At 51.5% G+C, this 17,092-nt stretch overlaps 7 protein-coding genes across 7 annotated transcripts; 4 read left to right on the top strand and 3 right to left on the bottom strand.

Annotated features, from left to right (window-relative positions):
• Window positions 1-652: 652 nt before the first annotated feature.
• UHO2_03151 (uncharacterized protein) lies at window positions 653-2,797 on the top strand (the record flags this gene model as incomplete). Its single annotated transcript, XM_041558066.1, has 1 exon — window positions 653-2,797. The coding sequence occupies one exon, from the start codon at window positions 653-655 to the stop codon at window positions 2,795-2,797; it is 2,145 nt and encodes a 714-aa protein (XP_041414000.1).
• Window positions 2,798-3,260: 463 nt separating this feature from the next.
• UHO2_03150 (uncharacterized protein) lies at window positions 3,261-5,888 on the top strand (the record flags this gene model as incomplete). Its single annotated transcript, XM_041558065.1, has 1 exon — window positions 3,261-5,888. One exon carries the CDS (start codon window positions 3,261-3,263, stop codon window positions 5,886-5,888), a length of 2,628 nt encoding a protein of 875 aa, XP_041413999.1.
• A 604-nt stretch (window positions 5,889-6,492) lies between these two features.
• Window positions 6,493-7,038, bottom strand: UHO2_03149 (uncharacterized protein; the record flags this gene model as incomplete). The annotated part of the gene is made up of 2 exons (XM_041558064.1): window positions 6,493-6,756; window positions 6,922-7,038. 2 exons carry the CDS (start codon window positions 7,036-7,038, stop codon window positions 6,493-6,495), a joined length of 381 nt encoding a protein of 126 aa, XP_041413998.1.
• A 478-nt stretch (window positions 7,039-7,516) lies between these two features.
• UHO2_03148 (uncharacterized protein) lies at window positions 7,517-9,520 on the bottom strand (the record flags this gene model as incomplete). The annotated part of the gene is made up of 1 exon (XM_041558063.1): window positions 7,517-9,520. The coding sequence occupies one exon, from the start codon at window positions 9,518-9,520 to the stop codon at window positions 7,517-7,519; it is 2,004 nt and encodes a 667-aa protein (XP_041413997.1).
• A 2,475-nt stretch (window positions 9,521-11,995) lies between these two features.
• Window positions 11,996-12,454, top strand: UHO2_03147 (uncharacterized protein; the record flags this gene model as incomplete). Its single annotated transcript, XM_041558062.1, has 1 exon — window positions 11,996-12,454. The coding sequence occupies one exon, from the start codon at window positions 11,996-11,998 to the stop codon at window positions 12,452-12,454; it is 459 nt and encodes a 152-aa protein (XP_041413996.1).
• Window positions 12,455-12,794: 340 nt separating this feature from the next.
• Window positions 12,795-13,958, top strand: UHO2_03146 (putative xylitol dehydrogenase; the record flags this gene model as incomplete). The annotated part of the gene is made up of 1 exon (XM_041558061.1): window positions 12,795-13,958. One exon carries the CDS (start codon window positions 12,795-12,797, stop codon window positions 13,956-13,958), a length of 1,164 nt encoding a protein of 387 aa, XP_041413995.1.
• Window positions 13,959-14,433: 475 nt separating this feature from the next.
• Window positions 14,434-16,029, bottom strand: UHO2_03145 (uncharacterized protein; the record flags this gene model as incomplete). Its single annotated transcript, XM_041558060.1, has 1 exon — window positions 14,434-16,029. The coding sequence occupies one exon, from the start codon at window positions 16,027-16,029 to the stop codon at window positions 14,434-14,436; it is 1,596 nt and encodes a 531-aa protein (XP_041413994.1).
• Between the last annotated feature and the right edge of the window lie 1,063 nt (window positions 16,030-17,092).

Here is a 17,092-nt window from a genome sequence, read left to right as displayed (position 1 = left end):
TGCCAATCAGGATCAGGCAGGGGACGTGGGGCTTGACAACATCAGGGCAAAATGATGGCTTGAAAGTTCATCTTGACGGCACAAGCGAGTCGACCCCCGAGAATGCTTTCATCGCTCTCTAGTCGGCCGTACTGCTATGAGGCAGTGAGATTAAGCCATGTTGCGATGTTGCGATGTTGTGGTGTTGCGGTGTTGCAGATAAGAATTGCCCGTGCGACCCCAAAGCTTTGCGCAGAGCTGCACACTGATTATCATGTTGGATTTGATTCAGTGCATTTTGGCCAATCAGAATCAGAACACACGACGAGGCGCTTAGAAGAGGCTTGGCGTTCGATTATTTATCGTATATTTGTTAGGCCTCCTTCTTGAACAAAAGTGAGCATGGCGACAAATCCTTGCCCCTATTCCGCAAAAAAAGCAACAACTGCAAAATGACCGCTTGCGGCATTTAAAAGACCCTGCCTTCGACGCTTCGACGCTTTGACGCTTTGACCTGCCAAGAGTCCAAGCCGCTTTTTGTTTCTCGACACCACATCTTCAACTCGTTCATCGACGTCCAAGCCGATATGAAAGCCAAGGTGGGACGTTAAAGCGTCCTCCATCCTTCCTCCTCTACGCGAAAACACTGCGACAACCCATCAAGCTCGCTGTCATGACGGCCACACCAACATGGAGAGATGCCAACGCATCACAACTTTACACAACAGGCATCATTGGCTTCGGTGCCTTCTTCCTCTTGCTCTCAGGAGCCAATGTCGCCAATGCCTATCTTCGACACGCTATCCAAAGCGGCCCTTCAGAGCGCAGCAACTCTTCTCAACCCAACAAGCAACCACAAGGACGACGCGCAAGCACCTCAAATCAAGCCTCCACCGGCGAACCACGCCAGCGAGTAGGCAAAACAACCCAAGAAAGCACAGTTCAAGTGACCTACCCCATAACACTCGAAATGTGCGACAACGCCTTCCACGCTGGAAGCTCTATGGTCAATCGCTTCTCCCACCATTCCGACGACACATCCGACGCTCTGCCCAAGATCCGTGCCGGTGCACTGTTCAAGCTAATCGACGTAGTTGCTGGAGTTTCGGCGCGCAAGCATGCCGAGCTGAGCTGTGTCACTGTCAGTGTCGACTCGGTTCTCCTACTCGCCCCGATATATCTCGGCGGCTTGGTCCATCTCTCTGCCTCGGTCAACCGAGCATGGGGAAGCAGTCTCGAAGTAGGTGTTCGCGTCGTAAAAGAAGATCCTCGCACAGGTGCACGCGAATACGTCAGTCACGCATACATGACTTTTGTCGCCATCTCCGGCCAACCCACCGCATCGTCCAGCACAGTATCGCAACCACCAGCAAGAGTTCGCCTTGCATCACGACAGAGTTTCGCACCAACCTCGCTCTGGCAGCGCATAACTTCTCTCCTCTCTGGTCCGAGTCAGCCTGTTAAAGCGTCCAAATCTCAACTTCTGCCGCTGCTACCAAGAACACCGTTGGAAGCAAGACGACACATTCTCGCAGGCCGTAGAAGAGCAAAGCGCATTGCAAACGCTCAGAGGGGTGAAGCGCGCGATGGCGTCTCCACAGAAGTCAAGAAACGGCTCAAAGAGGAAGTACAAGAGATCTCAAGGACTGGTGGCAAATGGCCATGTCCAGCAGAAGCAGAGACTGGAGGTTGGACACCGGGCAGGCTCAAGATCGAAGCGGCTGACTTGCTGCTCTCTACTGGTGTGGGGGATCATGTTTCGGCTGTTCCTGGCAAGAAGACGGAGCAAGAGTGTCAATTGGAGGCGTTGGAATTGGAGTTTGTGGTTCAGGCGTATGTCTCTCGAGATCCTGCGGTGACAGTGGATGACGAAAGGGGGATCGTCGAGATCAATCTCTCGGGCGACATTCCTATTCGACACCCGCTCAAGGTGGTGAAGAGGCTAGCGAAGCAAATCGAGGAAAGACAGCCTGCAGAGCCTGCTTCTTTCCCCTCAAGTTCGCTCTTTGCGAGTAAAATCCCAGAATCGGGTTCAATCCCACTCCCATCACCAAGCGCACCGCGTACCGCACGTCCCAACATCAAAGCAGCCTTGTTGGAAACTGAATCAATCTCACCACCCAAACCGCCCTCCACCCGGCGCCGATCCATCTTCTCCCCCCTCAAACCAGCACAGGAACGAGAAGGAGACACCGACCTCGACCAATCCTCCACCAACACACCCATCAAACAACACACGTCTTCTGACCTCACTCGTGCCCGACTTGGCTCTAAGCTCACGAAACCCATCAAAGTCGCCAAAACTATGGCTCGAACCCTCCACCTCGTCTTCCCCGAACACACCAACTCTGTAGGCGTGCTATTTGGAGGTCAACTGATGGATTGGATGGAAGAAGCAGCTCTGCTTTCCGTGAGGCATGTGGGGAGGGGGAGAAGGTGGGGAACGGTGTCTTTGGACGGGTTGGAGTTCGAACAGGCAGTGGCGGTAGGCGAATCTATGACGTTTATCTCTGTGGTAGTGCGGACGTTTGTTCAGTCGTGCGAGGTGTATGTGCTTGCGATCGCGGAGGCGAGGAACGGGACGAGGAGGATTACGAATGATGCGCTTTTCACCTTGGCTTTTCCGCTGGATGAGGGGGATATATCAACTTCGATGCTGGCGTCTGTGAGGGATGGGAATAGGGCTAGGTTGTTGAGGCAGGTGGAGATGCCGGTGGGGTCGGCGTTGGAAAAGTTTGCCGAAGTTGCTGCGAAAAGGAGGGAAAGTAGGCTGGAGATGAAGGATATGTTGGCTAGGATTTACTCTGATCCTACCTGAGTTCTACACTTAGCATTTGCATATCTTGGGAACACATGGTTTGACTTGACTGCAGCCATTGGCCGTGTTCGGTATGACAGCGGAGAATGCGAGTGACTCCACTTCTCGGCAAAGCAAAGTGTGAGAAGTGAGGATACTCGGAAACCGGAGCGACCCAATGACTCGAAAGCGATCCTAAATCGCCACGGTGAAGAGGGCTGCACAGGGTCCAACAGCATGACTCGAAAAAGAGAAATTTCTTCGGATTCCGGAGTTCGGCTATTTATCAAGGTTTTGCTTTTGCCTCTCGTTTTGTGGAGGCGGAGGACTCTGAACTGCCTTTTCCACCTCCGTCCTTTCTCCCTAGCTCCTCATCCCCTTCCCCTACCCTCTTCCTCACCCAGCGATCCCGTCTATAAAGACAGCAAGCAGCATGTTCCTCCCTTTCCATCTCTACTCGTCACGCTAACTCCTCCAGACAAAGATGACACGCGAAATCCAACCGTACCTAGCCACAATCCCCAAAACAGTCATCGATACGGCTAAAGCACTCAAGACCTACCCTAAGCTCGAGAAAGCTCTAGAAGAACATGCTACCTCTTTCGGTGGAGATAGGAGCGAAGCAGCGAGGACTGAGCTGGAGAAAAGGTTGAGACCGATATTGACGGATGCAGGGGTGGGAAAGAAGGGTGTATTGGAGATTGCTGATGCTTGTTTGGCTGTTCGAGTTACTCCTCTGTCTTCTACTGCTGATGCAGTGGAAGGGAAGTCATATAACGAAATGCGATCTTCGGCTTCATCTTCACGCAAGACCGACACCACATCTTCCGCTGCTGCTTCGACCTCGGCAACATCCAACGGCAATGCGGACAGTACACCCAAGAAACCAAAGAAAACCGATCGTCCAACCAAACCCTCCACCAAAAACTCAACCACCACCACCACCTCCTCCTCCTCCGCCGACGACCTCTCCTTGGCAGTTTCCTCCAACCTCCACATGGACAACGCAGACCCCAAAGTCCGTCTCATCTCTGCTTTATCTCAAGAATCGCGTTTCCACTTGGACTGTACCGACACAGGATCGCTCGAAATCGATCTAAAATCCGTCACCCTAACCCTCGCTGGTCGCGATCTCCTCTCTGATGCGCATTTACGACTTAAAGCTTCCACGCACTATGGTCTCGTTGGACGGAACGGAACTGGAAAATCGACTCTACTCACTGCGATTGGGGAAAAGCTCATCCCCGGGTTGCCACGGACGTTGAAGATCTTATATGTGAGCCAATTGACGAATGCGAGAGCGGCAGAAGACGATCTGCATGCGTCGGTGTTAAGTGTTGTGATTCGATCTGATGCCGAGAGGAGTAGAGCTGTAGACGAGACCAAGTTGCTTAGTCGGGCGTTGGATGATGGAGAAGAGGAAAAGATTCGAGATGCGGTCTTGGGATTGAAGTTGGAAAGAGCGAGGGAGAGGTTAAGAGAGGCGAGAAAGTTAGCGGTGAAATGGTCTGGTGCTAGAGGATTAGGGGCGAGGAAAGATCTACTTGTTACGGAGAAGGAATTCGAATTAGCTCAATACCAAGCTTCACACCCACCTTCTATCTCAGATGGAGGGGAAGGGTGGTCTTGTCAAGCAGGCAAGCTTTTACTTGAATCGCAAGCACTGCTGGACGAAGTTGATGCGGTATCAACCGAAGCAAGAGCTCAGAAGATACTTCATGGTTTAGGATTCTCTAATGAGAGGATCAAAGCGCCGTACTCTTCGCTCTCGGGAGGCTGGAGAAGTAGAGCTTCCCTAGCATCTGCTTTACTCCAACCGGCACATATTCTGCTTTTGGATGAACCGGTGAACTACCTCGATCTACCAGCCGTCCTTTTTGTTCAGCGATTCGTCTCTTCCATCCCGCATACTGTTGTAACTGTCTCCCACGATCGAGAATTTCTCGACTCCGTCTCATCCTCTCTCATCATCCTCCGTAACGAAAAACTGACGTACTTCGACGGAAACCTTACCACTTACGAACGCGAATCTCGTCAAACTCGCCTTCACAAGCTACGACAACAAGAAGTGCTGGCGAAAAAGAAAGCTGCGGTTCAGAAATCCATCGCCGACGCAGCCAAATCCGCCAAGAAATCGGGAGACGATAATAAAATGCGGATGGCGAAATCAAGACAGAAGAAACTCGACGAGAGGTGGGGTCTGGAGGTGAACAGTAAAGGGCATAGGTTTAAGTTGAATAGAGATTTAGCTGGGTATCATTTAACGAGTAGAGGAGGGGTGGAGGTGGAGGAGGGGGAAGAGAGGGTTAGCTTTAGTTTTGCTGATCCGGAAGAGTTGAGGTTTCCGGGGAATTTGGTTCATTTAGACGAGGTGCGGGTGAGGTATGAAGGGCAGAGGGAGGATGTGATCAGGGGAGCGCGGTTAACGATTGGACCGGGTGAAAGGGTGGGGATTGTTGGGCCTAATGGACATGGCAAAACTACGCTGATGAATGCTATTGTTGGTAAACTTACCCCGACCAAGGGTACGGTAGAACGACATCCAAGAGCAAGTATTGGCATCTACATGCAGCACACGCTTGAACTTCTCTCCACCCAGCAGACGACCGCATTATCACACTTCATGGAGAAGTTCCCAGACGCAGGTGACTCCAACGCACGCTCTTTCCTCGGGCAGCTCGGCCTCAAGGGTCGAACAGCAGACACAATCCCCCTTACCGGTCTGAGCGGTGGGCAACTAGTAAGATTAGGATTGGCAGAAGTCATGTGGACCAGTCCTGATCTGGTGATTCTGGACGAGGTAACGACGCACTTGGATAGCGATACGATCGATGCGCTGATCGACGCATTACAGCATTATGCAGGCGCAGTGCTGCTCGTCAGTCACGACAGGTATGCGGTTAAGAGGATTATTGAGCTTGCTCCCGACCCTGCAGCTGATGATGATGAAGTGGCGGAGGAAGAGGTAGAGGAGGATGGGGAGATGGATGTGAGAAAGGCAGCAAAGGAGTCGGGAAGGGTGTATTTGCTGCAGGATGGAACGCTGGACAAGCTGGAGGGTGGTATGGATCAGTATACCCACTCGGTGATGAAGCGTCTTGATGCTGTTTAAGTTTGGTGCTCGGGTTTCGGACATCACAACTTCACACATCCTTCTGTTAGTTGACCGAGAATAGTGTTGCATTTCACAGAAGGGGGCATCAATTTTCGAGTGTTTTTAGAAACACGTGTTTTTTTCGATTTTTACGAGTTTTTGTTTCGCACAAAAACCTTACGTAAGCTCACCCAAATTTGAAAAAACACGTGTTTCTAAAAACACGCCTCCGGACCCGGTAAAATGGACTCACTTTTTCGTCACTCTCCAAAATGAAGTGCGGATGCGCGGATGCGCATCCGCTTGCTTCACTTCATCACACTGGTGCGTCATGTCCTTCATTACTGTGTGTCAAATGAAGTGCGGATGCGCGGATGCGCAACCGCTTGCTTCCCTCCTTCATTACCGACAATGAATTTGATAACATACGTGTTAAATCGAACCAAATGTCACCTTTGCGCGGAACGTGTTTTTGGAAACACGTGTTTTTTCAAATTTGGGTGAGCTTACGTAAGGTTTTTGTGCGAAATAAAAACTCGTAAAAATCGAAAAAACACGTGTTTCTAAAAACACTCGAAAATTGATACCCACCTTAGAGAGCTTCTCGAATCTGTTTGATTTTTCACAATGACCTTGCTTGAGCTTGTGAGCGTAGGGACCGACCACCACCGCGTGTGTCTACCAGCCCGTTCTGCTGTCGTCGAACAGTTTTGAGAGCGTTGTTGGATTTTGAGGCGCAAATCTTGATGTGCTCGAACCACTTTGTCGCTCGCTTCGGCGTCAGGAAGAGAGAAGTGTTCGCACCGTTCTTGATGTCAATGGCGAGTTCAGTCCAAAGCGAAGCGATGGAGTCAAGATTATATCGCGACATGGGTTGCAGATTTGACTCATGGCCAGCCGATCAGCACCTTCAAGGCACTTAGCGATCCTGGCCAGTATTTCGTTGGGAAGGTTGTTGATGTAGCATGGCCTTGAGGCGTAACATTTTAGATTGCTGCGCACTAATTTTGTCGAGCCAGGTCTGTTTGACAGCCCAATCGAGCTTGGCTACGAGTCGGTTGGCAGCATCGAGACAGGTTTCGGCCTGTGAGAAGCGGCCTTCCTCTATAAGCACAACCGCGGTGCGGAAGTGGGAAGCAATGTCGTCCGGATCGAGCTTGAGAGCCATGCCTGGAGTTTTGAGTGTATGGTCACTTCTGATGGAGACCTTTGCGATGATGAACGTGTAAGTGCGCTCACAACACCTCCATGCGAGCCTTTATAAGTGCTCGAGGTACCCGCGACCTGCGGAACACCTTGCACAACCGCTACGAACGCTTTGTTTTCCAGGAAGCACTTGCACCTGACCTATCGTCATAGCGCCAAAAATGAACCAGACTTTTTGTGGGGCCTGCATTGTGCAACCGAGCTTGCAGCGAACATCCAAATGGCGCACGACGGCGGTCCTCGATGCGGAAGGTAGTTCGAACGCGCCTGCATGCGTCGAAATCGCTGAAACGAGGTTGTTCGCTCTGCGCTGTGGCGCACCTTGAGTCGAAGAAAGGTTGAAAGCTTTGAGGGATCGGAGAAAGCACGGCCGGTTTGACATTGCGCGAGTTCTTGGTGACCTGCTGTTTGGCACGCTAGCAGCTGGAGAATCTGGACTGCTAGAGCTGCTCGTATTCGAGGACGAGATCGGGCACAAGACGGCGAAGCGCCTGCTCAACCTCAGTCGAAACGCTTTCAAGGGAGTAGAGGCGAAGAAACTCCAAGGCGCACATCGTTGTCGTATCCGCCAAACGCGGCCCGACAACAGGCGGTGAGACTTGAGGTACGAGGTTGGTCCTCGACGCACGTTGGAAGGGCGAAATGGCTGGCGCTGAAGAAGTGTTTGTCGCTGCTCGCAAAGTTTCTCGAACCTTGCTTCTTGCCTCGTCGAATCCTTGGCCTTGCCGCAGCAAGTCACGCTGCAGAAGCACGAAGGCTAATTTGGTGACGTCCAACCTGGTCGCGTCAATGGTAAGCCGACGCAAGTTTGGACAAGGAGCATTGACTTGACGATGACCGGCATCGTCTTCGGATGTGTAAGGCATTAGAAGCTTCGAGACGAAGTTCCTTCGACCGTCTGCGGCCAACGAAAGCTCCTGAATCTCATGCAAGCCTCGTAAAGCCGCAAAGAGATTGCTCTCTTCGCCGTCGAGCTGCCAGAAGTCGGCCTTCAAGATGCGCAAGTTCGGGCATGTGTTGAGCATACGCACTAGCTCATCGTGACGTCGAAATCCTCTTGCCTCCGCTCGAGGGTCCTCGTCAAGAACATGGAGTTCTTCGAGCACTTGAAGCTCGGGGAAATCAAATCTGAAGTTGGCATTCAGCAGGAAACCGTCAAGTTTCGTCAGCTTGGAAAAAGTAGCAGTGACCGGTGGAAAGCGTCTGTCAGGTATGCGTGGATTGAAGAATTCGTGCGACGGCCAATCGTCGACGAGTCTGCACTCTTCAAGATTGTTCGCAAGGGAGAGCAAAAGTTCGAGCTGCTCTTGTCTGGCTTCTTTGTGGACCTCGCCGGTTTCGCTGTCCCATCCGTCAGGCCTGTAATTGAAAAGATACCGGGCGCGGTGAAGATGTGCGGTTAGATGCGGATGTGGTACGTTGGGATCGGATCGGAAGCCTTCTAGTTGAAAAGATTGCACCTGTAGTTCCGGTAGCGAAGTTTCGCCGCGTCTTTGAAGGGCCCGCAAACCGTCGTGATCATTGTTAATTGCTTCAATGTTCATAGCATCCAAGTATTTTAAGTTGGGACAATAGCGGTATAGGAGCTTGTAACACTCATCATGATGGTACGCGGGGATGGAGATGCGCTCAAGGCTGTGAGCAGAAGTCCGTAGAATGCCTAGAATGGTGCGAAGCAGTCTGCCCGGAAAGAATCCCAAGAAGACGGCACTCTTGAGCGCATTGTTGGCTCTGCTTGAGAAGTTGCGGATGTGTTGCAGCCATCGAGCTGCCTTTGCTTCAGGAAATTTCTTGGCCTTGATAGCTACAATTAGCTCCTGCCACAGGGACGGATCGGAGATGGTGAGTTGTCGCCAGTGATGACAGATGTGGCTCATGGTGAGCCGGTCGCGATGTGGAAGGTGTCGCGCAATGGCGATCAATACCTCGTTGGGGAGACGATCAATGTGGAACGCCGACGGTTTCGAAAATTTGTGTCGTTGCTTCTCAATTTTGCGTTGGCAGATTCCTTTCGTCGAAGGTTTGAAGCTCTCTGCGAGCGAAGAGGCTCGATCGAGACATGCCAAAGCCTGTGCTTTGTGACCGGCATCATGAAGCATCCCTGCTGTTCGAAGGTAGGAGGAGGGGTCATCCGGGTCAAGCTTAAGAGCGGCTCTAGCGTCTTTGAGCGCGAGTGCATGGAGACCTTTGTGGTGATAGCTGTGTGAGCGAGCCCAGAGCAAGTTCTTGCGTGACTTGATCACTGCCTTGCTCGGCGTTGTCAATTTGACTGGTATCGCTAGAGCCTCGGAGGCGATCGTAATGAGTTCATCGTACTTGAAGGCGTTCATTACCATCGAGACATTTTTCTCTGCAAAGGCAAGCTGTGCCTCGAGGGCAGTGGACGCTGAGCTGGACTCGCCTACCTCTGGGCCAGAAGCGGCCTCCAATGATGATTCGGGCATCTTTCAGGAACTTGCAGGTGAGCTCAGAGTGTCGATAAGAGTGTCGAATGAGAGCTCTACCTGTATGTTCTGGTGTAGCGACTAGCCAAGCGACTGAGCCTCTTTACGAGCGTGTGATGGTGATCATGCAAGCGTGGCGTAGTGGAAGAAGTCGAGAGGTTGATGTGATGATGCAGAATGATGGTTGTGGGGAAGAGCTGGGCATGCGGACACGCCTCGACTCCAACACCAATTCGCGCTTTCCTGAAGAGCAACACTTTTGCTTCGGAATACGGAACGAGATCTCCAACATCGATTAGGATCCTAAGAACACGCCAAGTCGACACCAATTGATTCGAGTGGCGGAAGTTGCCGGGATGTTGCGCAGCTGCAGTTTCTGTAGTTTGCAACATCGCTCCGCCTCTTCTTTAGCGAGACGCAGTCCACCCTGGTGCTCTGATGTTTGACTCGTCTCGCGTCTTGCTGAGAGGGTCAACGTTTGATCCGGCGTAAGTCTCCTGTAGACCTCTGATTCGTTCCTTGTTGGCGGTCGAGAGATTCATGCTCGCTCGCTCGCAATTGATCTCGGACGATGAGCGCCCAGGGCAACTGCTGTTTATCCACCCCTTTGCCATCGACGGTCAGCCGTTCAAGATTGGGAAAGGGAAAGTCCAGTGCAACTTGTCGGTCATCGACTTCTGGTGGATCTGAGGCTCGTCCATGAGGATGACAGCAATCCGAATGTAACTCTCTGCGCCGAGGTCCTGTGCATAACAGAGTGTCATTCGCCACAAGGCTGAGTCGAACGCGTTTGGCGATGCGCTCGAACCTCTTGTGACTCTTGATGCGTGCACCTCTTTGACCCTCGGATCTGGCGATGAAGTCAGGTGGTTTGCCATTGGTGGCTGTGAAACAGTCGCCATACCTCGTTGCATCAATTTGATACAGTAGAGATTCAGCAGACTGATGGGTCAGATGAAAGGTGGTTAAAGGCTCACAGTGGGACTGGACTTGAAGCTGTTACCTAGGCTCGCAACGCGACATCGATTGAAGAATTGGGTCGACCTCCTCAATGAAGTCTTCACCTTCCGCTCACTTGCCACCGTTCTCAACCACAGCACGACATTGCCGCTGACCAACCGAATCGAAGCCAGTTTCTGACATGGCCAGGCCAGAAGCCTTTTAAGGCTCGCCATCTCAACAGTTTTAAGCCCCCTCTTTGTTCAATGATAACAAGCGCTACCTTCCAATTGTTTCCAAAATGAACTCACTTGGGCTCATTCTCCTCCTCAGCACTCTCAGCTCCCTTTCTGCGGCCTTTGCCCAAAACTGTCCGCCGAAGTTCGCCCCACTTGTCCCTCACAACTCGGTCTTCAACAAAGCTTGTTCTGCCAATTCCGCCTCCAAGTCTCCTTGCTTCCATCACGTCTCTGGCCCGCTTCACTCGGCCAGCGTCTTTCCAAAGTCGAGCGATAAGGATCCTACGCCAGACGTTTATACATCCTTTATCGTCAAAGACGGTTTCTTGACCGACTTCACCATCACCGACATTACTATTCCTTTTTATGTCGCTCATTTAGAAACAGGCTTAGGGTTGTTGTACATGCCCAGCGATAGTGGCAACTGTTATTTTCTAACCTGGGCCATATTTAATGATAGGAGCTGGGCTTGGAAGTTGAGCGGAGCTGTGGCAAATGGCGGAAAGAAGTTATTTCAATCAGGCCATAGCAATGATACTGTCGAGGTTTGCGATCGTTTTATTGATCTTTGGTTGGAGAAGTATTGACCATGTGACAAGAAAGCTGGATCCTGCAAAGGGGCTTGTTTCGGCTGGCTAGGGCTTGAGCATGATGCATTTATGCCTCTACCTGTCCCATACTCTCATCCGTTTTGCCCATGATGCCACCGAGAAATGCTGGTTAGATAGCCTTTTTCCGAAGGCGGAACTTGTCAACACTATTCTCCCACCAACAGACTAAGTCATGATTCCCCCGAGACGGCTTCCCCCCTCCTCTCCGCCGCCTTCACCCTCAACTCTTGCATCAGGAACCTATGCGCCCATCTCCTCGGCCTCTTGCTATGCAGCTCATCCATCTCCTCAACCGGCACCGCCCTTGGTCTCTGGCATGGAAAAGTAAATCCATCCAACACTACAAACCATACAACTCGCAAAGAACAAGTAAACGCCATAATGCATCTTGTCAAACATATGCGGTGTAGCCTGTGTAATCGCAAAGTTATACAACCAATTGCTTGCTGCCATAAAGATCTGTGCGACTGGACGCGCGGTGTTATCGCCCCTCCCCTCCTTCGCCGAGGCATCCTTTTTCATGTGAGCGGCTATCGTGTCGTAAGGTAAAGTAGGCAAGCTATTGCAAAGCTACATCCTGCGGTTACCCTACATGGTCGTGCTACGACTACACCTCATCGTTTGCCGGGACAAGGAAGATGAACAGAGTCGGAGCGGTCGAAGGAGTCCACCGTTCAGGTTAGGAGATGCCGCTGTACCATGCCTGCCCTGTCGGCGCGGAGAACAGAGAGCGGCGGTCTGTTCAAGGTTCACTCCAGGCGCCAGCAGACGCACTCGCAGGATTTCGTAGGCTGAAGGGAATCCAAGATGAGGGCTTTGGCAGCTGCGACCGGTTCAGCACATCTCGCTGGCTGAGCGCACCGTTGCTGATTGAGGGAGAAATTAATTCTCGCAGCGAGCCCCCCACTGGCCCCCAGTCGAGGTGCTGGAAGTTGCAGAAGGGTGGAGAAGAAGGTCTGGAGGCAGCGAAAGCCTCTATTGAGCTCGATGGCAGGTGCCACGGAGGGAGGCCGGGTCTGCAAGTTGGGCAAAGAGTTGCTGCCGGAAAGAAAGCAAGGCTTCTTCCTCCATCCTTGCCTTCTCCGGGGGAAGGCCTGCAAACAGAAATCGATGGGCACAAAGAGGCACCTTTGGGATGCAACTGAGCTCCTCGAGTGGTACCAAAAGCTGCTGAGTGAGATCTAGTGGTGAGAAGCAAAACCAAGACCAACAGATCAAATTGCTCGATTGCTTTCGTTTACCGGTGCGGGGCGAAGCTGATGATGAGTTTGCCGGTGTCTCTCGGAAAACTAGACTGCTTGCTTTTCCTTTTTCTCCCTCTTCTGCGCGAGGCCTGTGTCGTACGCAGGCACGGTTGTTATACAGCAACACTGCTGCTCTCCCCTCTTCATAAACAGAAGACGCTTTCTCTTGATCTCTCTTCCTCCCTACCACCCTCAACCCCCCTCCGCAAGTATCAACTCTCTCTTCAACATCCGCCCCAAGATGCCAGGCCAAGTAGCACCCAACAACTCGCTCGCCACCGAGCCTGCACAAGCAAACCTCTCCTTCGTTCTCCAAGAGATCGAAAACGTTTCTTTCGAAGACCGACCGATTGTGCCTCCCAAACCCGGCCAAGTCCAAGTCAATATTCGCCAAACCGGCCTTTGCGCTTCGGACTGTCACTATGTTCATCATGGCCGCATTGGCGATTTCGTCGTTCGCAAACCCATGGTCCTCGGTCACGAATCCAGTGGAATCGTCACCGCCGTCGGAGAAGCGGTTACCACCCACAAAGTGGGCGACCGTGTTGCGCTCGAACCTGGTGTCCCATGCCGTTCATGCCATGTTTGTTTGAACGGTGACTACAACCAGTGTGCGGATCTCGAATTCGCTGCTACTCCTCCTCACGATGGAACGTTGTGCACCTACTATAACATTCAGTCTGCGTTTGCACACCATGTGCCAGATTCGATGTCGTTGGAGCAAGCTTCTTTGATGGAACCCCTTTCGGTTGCTGTTTATTCGGCTGCTATGCGTGGTCAGGTGAAAGCGATGGAAAATGTTCTCGTCTTCGGTGCGGGTCCTATCGGTTTGCTTAACGCTGCTGTCTGCAAAGCTTACTCCGCTAAGCGTGTTGTGGTGGTCGATGTGGTGGATAGCAAGCTTCAATTCGCACAAGAGTTTTGTGCCACTTCCACTTTCAAACCCTCCCTTCCCAACGACGGCGAGACTAAGATCGATTCGGCTACTCGAAATGCACAGGACCTGATCAAGTCTCTTGGTGACGATGTTGCCGCGCGCGATGGATTCGATTTGGTGCTGGAATGCACCGGTGCAGAACCATGCATTCAGATGGGCATTCAAGCTCTTCGGCCCAAAGGTCGCTTCGTTCAGGTCGGAATGGGAAGATCCCAAGTCGAATTCCCCATCACCCGTGTTTGCGTCAAGGAGATCAACGTTACTGGTTCCTTCAGGTATGGTCCTGGTACTTACAAGACTTCCATCAACCTCGTCAGCACTGGGCTGATTGATGTCACAAAGATGGTCACCCACCGTTTCTTGTTCAAGGACGCTATCAAGGCCTTTGATGTTACAACAAAGGGTGTAGGCGAGGATGGAAAGACGGCGATCAAGGTTCAGATTAGTCAGGGTGAGGCTAAGCAGTGATGTCTTCTCATGCGAGCTTGTTCAATTATCATCTCCGGAAATCGGATTCATTTTGTCATCGTAACTCAGCATTAGACGGACTCTTCCTGAATCACGAGAGAGAAGATCGTGCAGATTTCAGAGACCGATGCGATCGCTGCGAATGCATGAGGACAGGTTGCGATTGACAGAGAAGACATGTAGAGCTATGGCTACGAAAAAGTGCATCTAGTTCAACAGATGGCCGCCGCCATTCTGAGAAGCAGCGTGAACCGGCCATCGATCGGCAAATGGGCGCCCTTATCGCAGGAAGGAGATTCCCTTCCAACTTCCAGACCGCTAGCTTCGTAAATCTGCGGAGCCACTGCGCAATTCGCATGCGAACCCTGTTCAACAAAAGACAAAAGCACCAAGCGCAATCTATGCATCCGACCGAACACTACAAAGCAAATCAGATCCAGAAAAGAAGATGTCTTGAGTATGGAGGATCCCATCTTTAGTTATTCTTGAGGAATTGCGCGGAGGGCCCTTTACCAATAAGCTTACTTATGCTCAGGTGGAATTTGGGCTCACCTACCAATCTGCCCGACTTGTCCACTTTCCCCTCCCTACTCCAGAACCCCCAACCGAAAGTAACAAAGAAAAAGTAATACAACCTATTGATGCGGAAGAACAAGAACGAGACGAGCCAGATGCAAAGTTCCATGTAGGTGAAGAAGTCGAGCTGGCCACCTGGAGCTCGTTCCTTGATGAATCGAATCAGATCGACCCAAAGACGCATGTCTCGCGGTTTGGGTCGAGTTGATTTATCCATCAAGAACAACATGAGTGTTCGGGCCATAATACCGATATGAATGTGTCCGACGGTGCCGACTGCATTGCGGAAGGTAGCGTTGGTGCAAAGAACCGAGCAGTCCTGAATGGGGAACACTTGGAGGTACATGTTGGGTCGCACGTAGTCTTCGGGGAAAAGGTCTTGTGGGAGGAAGTCGATGGAAGGAACTTCAAAGCCGGTGGCGACAACGATGATGTCTGCGTCGTAATGGACTTTCTTGCCTTCGGTACCCTTCTTTTGACCACGCTTGCGGATGTTGAATTGGACACCGTCTTCGTCGAGATGGAGAACATCGCCACGTTGGTAGTCGGCTTCGCCTTGACGGATATGACGGAGGGCAGAGGTGTTGACGATGGGTGTGCCGGTGTAGAAGCCTTGTGTGGGAGCCATCTTTTCTTCCAGATCGCGGTAGTGCAGCTTCTTGAGCATGAACTTTGGGATTACTGAGAGCCAAGTCTCTCTACCGAGAGGCTGGAGGGCAAGTGCGCAGTTGACGATCGTGTTGCGTGGAATGATCCATTTGTCGCTCCTAGCAAGGATGGTCGGTCGGTCGGCTCCCTGTGCAACAGCAAGCTCGAGGGCCTCAATACCACTCGCTCCTCCACCGACGATAAGCACTTTCTTGCCCTTGCAATCCAGTCCGTCGAGTTGAGAAGAGTGAACAATCTTTCCCTTGAACTTTTCTTCACCAGGAAGATCCATCTTCTTCGGCTTACCGCAAGTACCAGTGGTAACAACTAGACCGTCAAAGACTTGCTCTTCGTTGCCGTTAATAAGCCATCGTGCATGTCCCTGCTCCTTTGGGTCGGTGGAAGAGGAGTGTCGGGTCACCTTTTCGACCTTGAATCCAAGGCGAGTGCGCTTGTCGAGCTCGTACATCTTCCAGATCTTTTGCGTGTTCTTCAGGATCTCATCTCGATGCGGGTAGCTTCTTGTCCACTTGACAGCTGGATGGAAACGGTACATGATAGAGCTGATTTGAAGACCCGAAGTCGAGTTGACTCGGGACCAAATACCACCAACCTCTTCAGCCTGATCGAAGATAGTCACCTCAAAGCCATGCCCGATAAGATGCGAAGCGGTGCTGATACCGGTGATTCCAGCTCCAATGACTGCGACATGACCGAGTGGTTTTTGCTTGACCTGCTGTTCAGGCAGCTTGGGTGCAAAGAGGTAGGCGATGATGATCTGGATCCATTGGTAGATGTAGCTGACGATAGCCGAGGGGCCATAGTTGCCAAGGATAGTGGCTGCCATATTGTGCAGAGCGGAGGGGTGCTATGTTTGTAAGAGTCCAGCCTGGCAGCGGGTGATGGAGATGGTGGAGCTGAGGAAAGCTCTGTAAGTGAGTTGCCTGGGAAGGTTACAAGTGCAATTGCGGAACAGCCGAGAGCAGAAAGCTCTGTGCGTGAAATCAACTGAGCAAAAGAAGCACAGCCAAGAAAAGGAAAGCGGAGAAACTCTCCGATAGCTGATCAAGCTTTGGCAGAAGAGGATCGATACGATGTTCACATTCCACAGACCCTTTTCACAAGCGCGCACTTGAGCTGTTCAGATTCAGAGTTTGCCCTTGGTCTGCTCTTGCTCCAAGCGAGTGTCTCACGAATCTTTTTTTTTTTTTTTTTTTTTTTTTTTTTTTTTTTTTTTTTTTTTTTTTTTTATCATGATCTAGCTCAAAGTTGCTCTGCTATCCATTCTGGTCTGTCGGCTCATTCCGAACCCCTCGTCATCACTTTGAAGGCATCGTGGGAAAGTTACATGTGCTTGGCGCAAGGGTCTCTCCGATGCTGCCGGAAGAAGGTCGTCAAGTCCCTGTGCTGAATGCGAAAAAGAAGCAGCAGCAGCCAGCAGCAAAGCAAAGCAATTCTGCCTCCTGCGCACGTTGCAGAAAAATGACCTCAAGGTGCATTTCGACAGCCGCGCACAAGCCAACCCTGATTTTGGGGCCAATTTTGACGCCTCTTTTTTCACAAATTTACCAACTTTTTTTTTGCGACGTCCATCGTCTTCTTCCTCAGCTTAGAGACGGACACGTCCACTTCCTGGGCACAATCTTGGCAGCATCGATGACCACGACAACTCATTGTCACAACCATCAAGCGCAAGAATCTTCAGAGCAGGCGAAACGGTGATCACTTTGGTACAGAATGAGATTGCCATTGAGGTTAACCTCTTTTTTCAGCTGTGAAAACATATATAGTGTTGAGAGACTGTACCAAAAACCTAGGAGAAAGCCAAATGTGGTATATATAGACAGAGCGAAAGGCCAGCAAATCCAGGGTCAGAGCTTGCAACCAAGGCAATCAGCTGAGCATAACCA

This window comes from Ustilago hordei, assembly GCF_900519145.1.
Source record: "Ustilago hordei strain Uho2 genome assembly, contig: UHO2_contig_05, whole genome shotgun sequence".
Classification (NCBI taxonomy): Eukaryota; Fungi; Basidiomycota; class Ustilaginomycetes; order Ustilaginales; family Ustilaginaceae; genus Ustilago; species Ustilago hordei.
Note: the sequence above shows the minus strand (reverse complement) of the source record. Positions and strands in the feature narration are given on the sequence as shown.